General features: G+C 32.9%; 1 protein-coding gene across 1 annotated transcript in view; it reads left to right on the forward strand.

Moving 5' to 3' along the window:
* The window catches only part of LOC129741683 (protein sax-3), a 522,782-nt gene that overhangs the window by 403,842 nt on the left and 105,199 nt on the right, over positions 1-13,741 (forward strand). The window contains exon 3 of the mRNA XM_055733432.1: positions 10,901-11,003. Coding sequence (XP_055589407.1) covers positions 10,901-11,003 — 103 coding nt within the window. The remainder of the gene's footprint in view (positions 1-10,900; positions 11,004-13,741) is intronic.

Here is a 13,741-nt window from a genome sequence, read left to right on the forward strand (position 1 = left end):
CTCCTTGACATATAAAAAACCACTCATTGGGCACGCACTCCCCATCACACGTGTCGGCCATCATCCCGGGTAAATATTTACTTATGCTTAAATCAGAACAATATTATGCAAGATTTAAGCCCCAGCTTTGTTTTCATGGGATACGGAGGACCATTTTTCTTCCGCTGCAACGCCGGAAAAAAATCCCGATGGGGGACACTTTTATGATTGTCTTTTTTTTATCACTCCCTTGAATAGGATTCCGTGCACTAACGGGTCCTCTCGAAAAAGGATTTTCCGAGGAAAATCCCAAGACCAAACAAGGTTTATATTTTTTTAGAGCAACAAAAGCATTGGATGGGGGCACCCAAAATCCGAGGGATGGCAAACTTTTGCCCAATTCTTAATACGCGCTCATCACATTTTGGGCAAAAACGGAAACCGTTTGCGAAGGGGAAGGTGTCGCTTCGAGTGGATTTTACCCCTAGGGGTAGGCAACAAGCACCGAAACAAACACATCGAAAGCACCAAAGTAAAAGACAATGGGCAAACATGCATTCTGACACTTCGCCCGGTCGACTGGAATCCTAGAGGTAGCGATATGGTTGGCTTGTTGGTGTGAACGCGTTGAAAATGATTAAAAATTTTATGAAATGTAAATATTTAACAAGGAATTACGGCAGCAGCCAACAACCAACAGCGAACTCACGGCGGATGGAAGGAAGTAAGCAAGAAAGTATTGGCGAAGTTTGCGGGAAAGAATATTTTGTCGGTTATATCGTTGTTTTTGCGACAATGTGACTTTTATGTGGTGAGCTTATCGAGTTTTTAAAGCCAGCAATGTTATTAGTGGAATGCAGCTTTTTTTAATGTTTTAGGAATAAAGTTTATCCAGTTGAACAGTATTAAAGTTAATAACTTTTTAAAATTATTTTGAAAAACTTTGATTAAAATGATCTTGAAACAGAGAAAAATCAGATTGTCATGCAAAAACACTGAAGAAATACGTAAAATGGAATGAATCGGAGTATTTTAGTTATATTTTCTTTAAAATAAGTTATTTTAGTCCACCATTTGCTTAAGATGGTGTACTTTGTACTCTCCAATAAATCTCGAAAGAAGAAATAAGATAATACAGCAGGGATTTTCCACTACTTATTTTTAAACAGCTGTTTTTGTTCATCCCTTAGTGTGTGTAAAAAAGTCTAAAAAAAATTGAAGCTTGACCTCTGATAGGTTGATCTTCTCCATTTTAGAAAAGAGGGAGTAAAACAAAAGTAGCTGATTGTGAAATAGAGGAAAATAAAGAATACAAAGTTTCTAAGGTGTTTTAACCCTTTTAAACCCAATCCCACCTTTTAATGGGTTTAACTATGAGTTTGAGTATTTTGCGTATGAGTGGATTTTCTCAGCTATTTGTGGAACAAATTTAACAATTTTCTTTTTAAAATATAGCAAATCTGAATTATTTTTTAAATATGGGAAACAGTGTTTTAAGTTCGTTAAGACTACAACAATTTGATTTAATTTGTTAAACATAATTTTAGTGAAAGTGTTTTGTAAAAAAAAAGTTGTTTGGAATCATACAACTTGACTCCTGTCCATTTTTCATCGAAAGAAAGGGAACAACTTCTATTTAAGATTAAAATATATGCTTACAAACACGTTCACTTAAATTCCGCAAAACACAATCTTATTTTGAGTACCGATATCATCCAGATGCCAAAAAAATGACACTGTTTGACATTAAATCAGTTTCTACTCAAAATTTGATCTTACTAATTATAGTTCACAGAGGAAAAAAAAATGAAAAAAATCGACAGATCGAATCAAAAATAAACTGATCTAATTAATCTCTTCCACGCTAAATAGTTGATCCAAAAAAAATAGAAAATCTGAATTAAAAAGAACGATCTTCCATAGATCAACTCAAGATCCAACAATTCTAATAGAGACACTCGTGAAATTGGAGTTCCATTGAGGCGGCATCCATTAATTACGTAACACAAAAAATGCACTTTTTTACCCCTCCCATCCGTATGTCAAAAATCGTATCGCTGCGACACACTTCCCAATGAAAGTAACGTATCGCTGGACGCTGATAGCCTCTTCCTATAATATTTGTAAATTTTTGTTTTCGGTTTGGTTTTCAACATAACAAATTTTTTTTAGATATTTCCCGGATTTATTCAATTGATTTGGCATATCAAACAAAAAAAAACAAAATAGTGTTTTAAAAATTTTTTGTTTATGTCTCCATAACAAAATTTTTTGAGAAACTTTAATAAAAATAATCATGGATGGTATTTTGGAAGCCTTAAATAAAAATTTAAATCTGTCGAGGAATTTTCTTGAAATATTTTTTCAATTCCTTTTCTGAATTTTTGTTAAGAAGATTTTTGATTTCGACAAAAGTTGCCCGGACACTGGCCGGATTTTTTGTCGTCAGTTTTGCCCGGATTTGATCGGCCCGGAAACGTTCTGATTAAAATGTGGCAACCCTAGTACAAACTTATAAATCTTTAAAAAAAATATTTGCAGATTTCTTGATACTAGAATCTTTATTATTTTCCCCATTTCTGACTTAATTCATCCCAAATTATGGCTTTATAATATAAAGTTCTGTATTAAGTGGTAAAAATCTTGGATCAAATAGTTTAGATACATATTTGGGTAAATTGTTACTTTTCAAACATAGTTTAGAGCAGTATTTATATGTAGGTCCGTTCACTAATTACGTAAGCACATAGCAGATGGTTTAACATTTGTTTACTTTTTCTTACAAGGGGGGGTAGATTGGGTTTTTAATAACCTTCCGTAAAATTCATTACCTGCAGAATCTGACAAACCAAATCCAAACCAAACAACGAACTTTGGGAACGAATTTTCTCTGTTTGAACTTGCAAAATGAAAATGTCATTTTCATCATTTTTGTCATTTTTTCTCATTTTTGTCATTTTTGTCATTTTTGTCATTTTTGTCATTTTTGTCATTTTTGTCATTTTTGTCATTTTTGTCATTTTTGTCATTTTTGTCATTTTTGTCATTTTTGTCATTTTTGTCATTTTTGTCATTTTTTTTCATTTGCAATTAAAAACGAAATCGAATTCACTAAGTTTTCACTTGCATTCTTGTTAGCATTTGTTTTATTTTAATAATTGTTAATTGATGATAAGTTTTTATTTTTCTTTAATTTTTTTTATCGAGGGAACAATTTAGTTGTAAACTGATTTAAATTTGATAAAGAACCGTTGAAAAGTGATCAATCACTGAAATCACTTACTATTCAAAAAAATGATGGGCACTTTTAAGAAAGTCATTTCAATTTTTATATTTCATCAATGCATACTTAGGTTTGTTTTTAATTGAAAACGTTGGCTGAATTTAGCAATGAAAAGTGGCGAATTGTGGAGTCACGACTTTAACAAATCATTTTCCGAAATCAATATCAAATAATTAACATCGATAAATATTAGACTGCCCCAAATTTGTATGGGAAATTTAAAACCTGTAAAATGTTATACGCTGCAGGCTAAAATTGGTCCTGGGCCTAGTACAAGATCTCATGCCAAATTTGGGCCAGATCGGACCACGGGAAGGGGTCGCTCAACGAGCCTGAAGTTTGTATGGGATTTTGAGACATTTTGTTCGAGAGGAACATGAAAAACCAGTTTTTCGTCAATAACTTTTGTCTCCCACGGCAGATTTCTTTCAAAAATGGGTTTTCTTAAAGCCTAAACTATGACAAATATTTCATCTGCAGGTTGCATTTCAATTAAAGTTAAGATAAAAAAGTTATTAAGCTTCAAAAATTGGTGAACTTTTTTAAGGGTGATATTCATCACTTTTTTAATGAGGCGAATAAAGTCCGACCAGAACACTCAATGTGAAATGCATGCCGTTTTGTCAAAAAATGACCGATTTTAACCATTGTTGTTGCGCTCGATTGCACTTTTTAATGTTTTTCTGATATTTGAATTTGGATGATATTCACTTGATAGTTCGGAAAGAAGTAAGGGCGGAAAAATGCTTGACAATTTAAATAAATTGCATAACCACAGGGGCTTAGGAACATGACTGGACGATTTGTGATGTCAATAAAAAAACAGTTTTCCATCAATAACTTTGGTTCCCGTCGGTCGATTTCTTTCAAAAACAATGTTTCTCAAAGCCTTAATTAAGAAAAATATTTCATCCGAAGACTGCATTTCGATAAGAGTTTAGAAAAAAAAGTTATGAGGCTTCAAAAATAGGCTAACTTTCTACGGTGGTATTCATTACTGTTAATGAGGCGTCAATATGTTCGATCGGCCCATTTCATCAACAGTGATAAATACCATCCTTTAAGAAAAACCGTTTTTGAAAGAAATCGGCCAATGGAAACCAAAGTTATTGATGAAAAACAGGTTTTTCATGTTTCTTCCGAGCAAAATGTCTCAAAATGCCATACAAACTTCAGTCTCGTAGAGCGACCCCTTGCCGTAATTCGATCTGTCCCAAATTTGGCATGAGATCTTATACTAGGACTAGAATCAATTTTAACCTATAGCGCATAATATTGTACAGGTTTTAAATTTCCCACACAAATTTGGGGCAGTCTATTGTACATATATCCGCCTTTGGGCGGGGTTTATGTTTCATCTTTTCTACCTAACTCAGAATCTTTTTTTCTCAAAAAATCTATTCAGAATTGTTGTTATTCTCAGAACCAACCGCCAACATTTTTTTAGATCGAAAAACACATGGACCAACGCTTTATGATGCCAATGAAATGATAATTTTTCGGAAAAAGGTCCTTTTATATTTTTCTCACGTTTTTATTATATTAGCTGTAGCTTTCTTTTGATAGAGAATGAAGGTTAATATTGTTAATTGATTTCAACAAAGTATTTTATTCGGTTTAGAGTGAATTGTGTTTAAGTTTGAAATTTCTTTTTTTTAATGTACGCATTACGTTTCAAAGAAATTTATTTGAAACTCTGTTACCGTGCATGCTTCGAAAAGAAGCAATTGCTACGATGTTGTGTATAATTTGAACTTTGTTAATTACTCTATGAATAAAAAAAAAGATTTTGAATAACTTCACGTGTCAATCTCATTATTTTTTGTAATAAAAAACACTCTAAACATCTTTTAATTTTAATTTATCTTTTAATTGGCATCACAAATCGTCCAGTCATGTTCCTAAGCCCCTGTGGTTATGCAATTTATTTAAATTGTCAAGCACTTTTCCGCCCTTACTTCTTTCCGAACTATCAAGTGAATATCAACCAAATTCATATATCAGAAAAACGTTAAAAATTGCAATCAAGCGCAACAACAATGGTTAAAATCGGTCATTTTTTGACGAAACGGCATGCATTTCACATTGAGTGTTCTGGTCGGACTTTATTCGCCTCATTAAAAAAGTGATGAATATCACCCTTAAAAAAGTTAACCAATTTTTGAAGCTTAATAACTTTTTTATCTTAAATTTAATTGAAATGCAACCTTCAGATGAAATATTTGTCATAATTTAGGCTTTAAGAAAACCCATTTTTGAAAGGAATCGGCCGTGGGAGACAAAAGTTATTGACGAAAAACTGGTTTTTCATGTTCCTCTCGAACAAAATGTCTCAAAATCCCATACAAACTTCAGGCTCGTTGAGCGACCCCTTCCCGTGGTCCGATCTGGCCCAAATTTGGCATGAGATCTTGTACTAGGCCCAGGACCAATTTTAGCCTGCAGCGTATAACTTTTTCAAAAGTCGGGTCATTTGGGGCAGTCTAATAAACATGTATTACTTTTGATTCGCCTTCTAGCTTATCAATATATATTTTTATAGTACACCATCAATATCCTAACATGTATGTGATTTCTTGCTATATAGCATAAGATAAGGTTGCCAGAATTTTTTTAGCACGTCTTCGGACAAATCCGGGCAATTTTGTTTAAAACTTGGCAAAATGCAAGCATATGATTTGAATATTGACGACTTAAAATCCGGGAAACATCTGGGCAAGATTTGTTAAATCCCTGAAATAACTCAACAATAATCGAGAAAAAAAATTGAAAAAAATAAATTTTTTTTAACTAATCGACAGATTTTGAATCGTATTTAATTTTTCATGATCATTTTTATAAAATTTGTTGAAAAAAAAACGTTTTGGTGGAATAAATAATAAAAACAACTATGAGTTATTGTCTATAACACAATTTGTTTTTTTTTTTGTTTGATTTTCCCAGTAAAGTGAAAAAATCAGGGCCAAATCCAGGCATTTTTCAATGAAATCCGGACAATCAGGCTGGGCCGGACTGTTCCCAAATTTGGTATTAAATATCCGGGAAAACCTGAAAAAAAACCGGGCAATCTGGCAACCATAGTGTTAGAGCATATTTGGTTGTTAAAATCTATTTTTCATGTTTGGAGATCAACTGACTTTAGTGTTTTTCCTGGGAAACTCCGGCTTGCAGTCTAACAAAAAATTAAAAACAATCATTAAAAAAATTAAAACACTTTTTTTTCAAGACTTTATTCAGGGCTAAACTTGTAAAAAAATATTTATTTATTTTTTTCACAATTTTTTTATAAATATTAATTTCTTTTCACTGTGTGTTGTTTTTGAGTAGACTCCAATATTTTTGAGCATCACATGCCTATACTGGGGCGTTTTACATACAGTGACTTCAAACGTTGCTTCCAGGATGATTTCTCAATAATAGAATTGTTATTAGTTTTAACAATTGAAAAAAAATGTTTTCCACAAAATATTTCCCTTTTCCGAATTGATAGGTTGAGTAAAATTAGGCTGGAGCAAATATATAATTCTTCTTTTGCCACCCCCTCCTTAGATTTTTCCGAAAATTCCGAAAAGGGGATTGAAAAAATCTTCAGGTATTTTATTGGAAAGCTTGATGAATTTTGCAAAACTTCAAGCAATTGAAAGAGAGAAAGTCAAACTGTTGAAGATAAGTTATTTCACCTTTTGTATTCGAGATTTTTACAAATTTTCGATCTATATTAACACAATTTTTTAAATTGTGCAGTGTAGATAGTGTGCAATTTTTTGTCAAATTTATTGAAAATTTGATTATTTTTTATTGTCCTTCGCTCCCTCGTGATATTCCAAGAGACGCCGGATTTAGAGAGGAGGGACATTAGGGGCTAGTTTCCACGAGCCCTTCGTAGGAGAAAAAGTTAAACATTACTTTAATCATACTGCTTTCAGTGAAGTTTCTTCCTACAGGCAACATTGCAGAATTTTTCCGGAAAGAGAAAATCAGAAGTTATGTTTTCAAATTCTGGCAAAATCTGAGCATTTGATTTTTAATTTTTCAACACAAAATCTGAACAAATCTAAACATCAATTAGTGATTATCAAAGAAATAAAATCAAGAGGAAAGTGAATAAAAACACCTCAATTTTTTTATCGATATACTTCTTCAGCGTTTAATTAAATCTGTAACTTTTCATGAAGAAATTGGGTATGTCTTGCTAAGCTGGAAATCTTGTTTTTTTTGCTCGCCTCTTGAGTGCTTTATTTAGAAACATAACTCAAATGTTTTAAGTTTAATAATAAACTATTTTCTACTAATTTATACACATCACTTTCAGTAGCTCTTAGGCTAACTAAATCCGTTTTAATTTTTCCAGTGGTTTCTGAAATATAGAATGTCTATTTTCAGTGTTTTCCGGGTTGGATTTCTTCGCGGTTCTTAATGTGTTAATACTAAAAAAGAAAATTTTTCATAGGGACCCTCTGAGAAAAATTGCCTCAGACTCCCCAGTGGCCTAATCCAGCCCTGACTCCAAGTGACAAGAGAAGGAGTTAAAATTTGTTCCGGCCTGAAAAAATGTAGAAAATATATGTGAAATTTGTACAAACCTTAGACAGCTCTCAAACGTTTTGAAATTTAGAAATATGCCATTAAGGGTATAAATTTTCAATAAAATAAACTCGATCATTTATGGAATCACTGCAAAATTTGCTAACTTGTTGTTGTAAATATTCGAGTAAAAGAACATTTTTCTGTTTTCGTTTTAATAACATGTTCTCATATATTGGCTAACGGTGTTAAGACTTCATTTTGAAACATTTTTTCAACTTAAAATTTGACGATGATATCAAGTTTAAGTTTGATTATGAAATTTGAAAGAAATAATTTCTTGAACCTCTTATTTTTCTAAGTAAATTCCAATGCAATTTTTTTCCTAATGTAATTTTTATGAATTTTAAATTTCTAGGATGAATTGGATAAAATTCAGAAATATTGGCTCGCCTTGTCAAAAGCAAAATCCAGAATTGATAAATGTTCATATTGCCCAATTGTAGAACAAAGTTCGGAATGATTTGAATAAAGTGAAGGAGCTAATTTGTTTCCAATTACTCAGAGATGTATTTAATACAGGTAAACGTACCGTTTGATATTTCAATTCTCATGTCTCATGTCTCATATCTCATGTCCCAAGTCTCATGTCTCCAGCCTTAGGTCTCATCTTTAAACCCTCTAAAGCTTAGCTTTATACAAGTAAAATATTTTTGAATTTTTCTCACTCAAATTGACAAAAGGATATTTTGGCTCATATTGCAGGTAAATTTCGAAAATCGTGTAAAAAAGTCAAACAAAATGATTGTGAAAAATTGTGTAAAAATATGTGTTGAAAAATCATGCCAAAAATATCTGCAAATTGCATGTACTTTTTTTTTTCTTTATTAGTGACACTTTACACCTGGCTATTTGTGTCATTTGCATGTACTTTGTGAGAACAGCAGCAGCAATGTATCAAAGTTAAGTATAAGAAATTAAGCTTTGAACCTAGATCAAATTAATATCGGAAGTAAGCCACAAATCCTTTTTTGTAATCCTACTATATTATTTTATGTTGAACTTATGTGAGATGATTCAATTCAATTGAAATTGAGCCTTTATAGTTATGTAAGTTCTTTTCAATACTTGCCACAAAACGAAAAATTTACGTTTCCGCTTTTATTGCATGTCTGTACCAATTCCAGTAAATTCCAAGCCGTTACCGGTCATTGAAATCTAAACTTTAATTCAAGAAATACTTTTCACATTATTTAACTTTACAATATTAATTTGGAAAATATTTGTCAATTTTTCATTACCCAACCAAATAAAAGTGCTCCACTCTAGCGTAAAACTATCCAGAAGGCATATTATTCGCCGTAGTAATAAAGCTCAAAGAACTTTACCTTCATTCATTGGTTCTCGTTCAAATCCTCCCAGCTCGAAACCAATCTAATCCGGGCAATTAAAAGTTTTAAAGGATTTTAATTCTCGAATCCTCGACGACAACAACAGCAAACGGCACCCGGTTTCGCCCGTTTTCTTCCGCTTTTAACGATTGTGTTAATAAAACCAACCGCATCGCACATTTTGTTTTTATTTGCCATTAAAATTTTCGGTGCTTCGATGCTCGTGAAGAGGAAAATTTAAACTCGGCGAGCTAGGCATGGATGGGATAAGCCTTGGACTTTGTTATTCTTCCCGATTTTTTTCCTCCTGGTTTTGGTCTTTTCTTCCGGAAAAATCATCCGCAGAATCCAAATTTGCCTCCTGGAAAACGTTGAACATTGTGGAGCACTACTGTTGGGTTCTTCCTCCCACTATTTGCGTTCTTCTTTTTCGTTTTGAAGGAACATTTTCCCCAAAAAACCAATCCCTAGCAGCGGATGTTTTCCCTACCGCTTGCCAAAGTCTGTTTTCTTTCGGTTTTCCTTGAAGCGTGATTTTGTTATTTTTCTTCCATTTCGTTGCCGTTCCGTGGAAGAAATAAAAACACCGTTCTATGCAGAGAACATTTTTGGGAATGGGGATCCTGGCAAATGGCGAAAACGCAATTATAATTTCAATTTCACAATATTTATGGGACATTAAAATTGGCCACCGCTGAAGCTCGATTTCGGGACTGTTTATTCGGTTTCGGTTACCTTGAACATTAATCTACATAATTAAGGGGAATGAAGACAATTTGCTCCTTACATGATTGTCAATAAGGATTTCGAGAAGGTTACTCCTTAATTTAAAGTTGCAATCAAGGGTTTTGAAATATTTATTGAAAATTTAGTTCTTATTTCTAGGATGAATTTTGCGAATCAAGATTAAACTAAGTTAGAGTTTACTAGGAATATTCAACAATTGGAACCCAATTAAAAATTTATGGAACCTTATAAATGTCACACACATATAGGATCTCAGTCAAACTTCGTATTTCTTTGAAGAGATCTAAATGTTTCTTAACACTTAGCGTACATCTTTCAAGGATATGATGGCTAGCATCTTACAAATGATAAAACCACCAGCTCACAGAAAGAGTACTGTGTATGCCGTGATCGGGACTCGATCTCATGACCTCTGGCTTGGAAGACTTAAACGTTATCCTCTAAGCTACGGTCGGAGGCAATCGACTTGTTTTTCCTTAATTCAAATACCTTCTTCTAAAAATGATAATATCACTTAATTTAAGGTAATATATTCAAATCGAAAGATTCTATGCCTTTGCTCAACTGAACAAAGGATTGAAAAAGTTTCTTTTTCTCCAAACTAGTTGCATAATCTCATGGCATTTTTTATCGAGCCACTTGTAAGTAAATCTTGAGGATTTCGCGTTTATCCCACTTCAACTTCCTCACCTCGTATTCCTAATCCCTTGCTAGGGAAATTTTACAATAAAAGTAAAGATAAAGGGAAGCGACGATTTCCACAAATCCTCGACGTCACGTCCCGGGTCGAAAGCATAAATAAAGCGCGAAACTTTTCCACTTTTGCTTAGCTTATTTTCTGCTAGGAAAATAAAAACAGCATAAAAAAAAAACAAAAACAAATATCCAGTCCCTACAAGGGAAAACTGCTCTTTTTCATTTTGAACCGTTTTTACTTTTTTTTTCTTTCTCTATTTTCTCTTCATCCCAACAACAGGTCGTAAACTCTCGCCGGGAAAGCGATGCCGGAGTGTACTGGTGTGAGGCAAAGAACGAAAATGGGGTGGCCAGGAGTCGAAACGCGACCCTTCAAGTGGCAGGTGAGTACTCCCGGTCTTTCTACTTCTAACACCTAGTTACCTAAGAGGGTGCAGCTCGGAAAATATGGACATCCAAGTTCGATTCATGGTTAAGGGGAAAGTCAACTATGAAAATTGTTAAAAAATTTAATTTTTTTAAACGTAAATACATAGAACAAATCAAACCAACTTGTCATATTTCCCTCAAACTTAGGTTGCCTGATTGCTTGGTTTTATTCAGGTTTGTTCGGAAATTCCCAATTTTTATGTAAACAGTCCAGCCAGGCTCTGTTGATCAGATTTTATTGAAAAATGCCCAGATATTGCCTGGATCTAATCACTTTATTTGGCAAATTAAACAACAACAAAAATCATATTGTGTTTAACTTAAGGTTGCCAGAATTTTTTCAGCACGTATCCGGGCCAGACAAACGAGGCCATTTTATATAAAAACCTGGCAAAATCCGACTGTTCCCAATTTTTTTATTAAATACCCGGATAAAACCGGGCAATCTGGCAACCTTAGTTTTACTAGTTTTACAAAAAAAAGAATGAAAGGTTTCTTGCAGCCTAAAATACAATTTAAAATCTGTCAATATATTTTGATGACAAACATTTTTTTAAATATTTTTTCTTAAGTTTTGTTGAACAGTTTCTGGGTTTTGACAAAATTTGTCCGGATATTGCCCGGATTTTTGGTAGTCAATTTTTAAAAATGCCTGGATTAAGGAGGGATTGTATAAAAAGTTGCCCAAATCTGTCCGGTCCGGATACGTGCTCAAAAAAATCTAATATCCTTTCTCTTAACATATTCTTACAAAAAAAGAAATGCAAAAATATAAAGAATGTTTTTATATTGGAACATAAATTCGAAAAATAAAAGTGTATATTTCCAAACAATTTTTTATCACGTTGTTAAAAAGTTATTTTCACTAAACTACACAATTTTTTAATGTTGTTATCGAGAACTCAATTTTTTTTAGACTAGCTGACCCGATGTGTTTTGCTACACCTTTCGAAATTAAATAAATTTTAAAAACTTTTATAAATTTTCATTTCCTGAGTGTATCAATTTAAATAGAATTTCAACGGCTTTAGAATTAAATCTACAACTGAAGTTTCAGATTGATAATATCAAAGATATTTAAACTTTTTTTTATAAAAGTTGGTTTCTAATATTTGAAATGTTGAAATGAGCCGTCAAACGGGGTAACATTGATCACCGGAGTAGCTTTGATCCACATGAAATTTTTCCACATAATCATCAATAACTAAGTCTAAAGTTTAAATATCTTTAAACTTTTTTCTACATTTGAAAACCTACATGTTGAGTTAAAAGCTGCGAAGAACTTGGTTTGATTTTGAAAATTTCAAATATAAGTAAAAATGTTATCTAAAAATCTAGAATTATCTATTTTTTCGAAGGCTTGCAAACAAACACCCTTCCTGATGAAATCAAAGCGTTTAGAAGCAACAAGTTGATTTATGTGACACTGTCACATTGTGACAGTAAAACTTTCTGGCTTAGTGTATTTAAAATTTTGGTGAAGTTTTGTATGTTTTTTGTGGTAAATTGTTGATATTTAAAAATTAGGGACGTTTTCAAAGAGTAAGCCAGTCTAGGACAGAAGGCTAGAAACCATATCAAATGGTAAAGTTTGAAGGAAAAAAATAGAGGGGAATAGTGCGAGGGCCTAGAGATTTGAGTGAAAGCAAAATTTCATATTTTTTTCAGTTAAAATTTTATAAGTAATTAGCTGATTGTTTGTTCTCCTAATAATCTATATCTATATATATAAAAAGCAATTTCTGTGGGTTTATTTGTTTGTTTGTTTGTTTGTTTGTTTGTCCACTATAGGCTCACCCATCTTAAGAGCTAGAGAGCAGAAATTTGGCATGGATACTCATTAGGACCAGGAATGATGAAAAATGTTTTCAGATTTTCGGATGACCCCTTCTAAAGGGGGTCGTCCATACAAGACAAATATTGTTTTCGCGATATTGACGTTATTTATCGTCGGATTGTGACAAAAATTTGCACATAGGGGTTTTGTGAGATGAGAAATTGATTCCAGGTATTAAATTTCGTGTCATGGGTCGGCAAAAGGGATCGTCCATATTAACTTTTCAATATTTTTGTGATATTGACGTTAGTGTAGACCGCATTGAAATGAAAATTTGCGCTAGGATGTGTTTAGGGACGGGTAATCGATTGCCGGTATCAAATTTTTTGTAAGGGGTCAGCCAAAGGGGTCGTCCGTATTCACTGTTCGCTATTTTTGCGATATTGACGTTATTTTACATCGGATTCAGATGAAAATTTGTACACGAGACTTTCGAATGACAAGCAATCGATTTCAGGTATCGAACTCATTGTAAGGGGTCGGCAAAAGTGGTCGTCCATATGACCTTTTTAACATTTTTGTGATATTGACGTTATTAATCATCAGATTGAGAAGAAAATTTGCACTCGGATATTTTAAGGGATATGCAATTGATTGCTGGTATCAAATTTTGTGTAAGGGACTAGCCAAAGGGGTCGTCCATATTTACTGTTCGCTATTTTTGCGATATTGACGTTATTATTCATCGGATTCAGATAAAAATTTCTACACGAGAATTTTTAATAACGTGCAAACGATTTCAGGTATCAAATTCATTGTAAGGGACCGACAAAAGAGGTCATCCATATAACCTTTTCAATTTTTTGTTATATTAATGATATTATACATCGGATTGATATTGTCGTCCTGTTGTGG

This window comes from Uranotaenia lowii, chromosome 2 (genome assembly GCF_029784155.1).
Source record: "Uranotaenia lowii strain MFRU-FL chromosome 2, ASM2978415v1, whole genome shotgun sequence".
NCBI lineage: Eukaryota > Metazoa > Arthropoda > Insecta > Diptera > Culicidae > Uranotaenia > Uranotaenia lowii.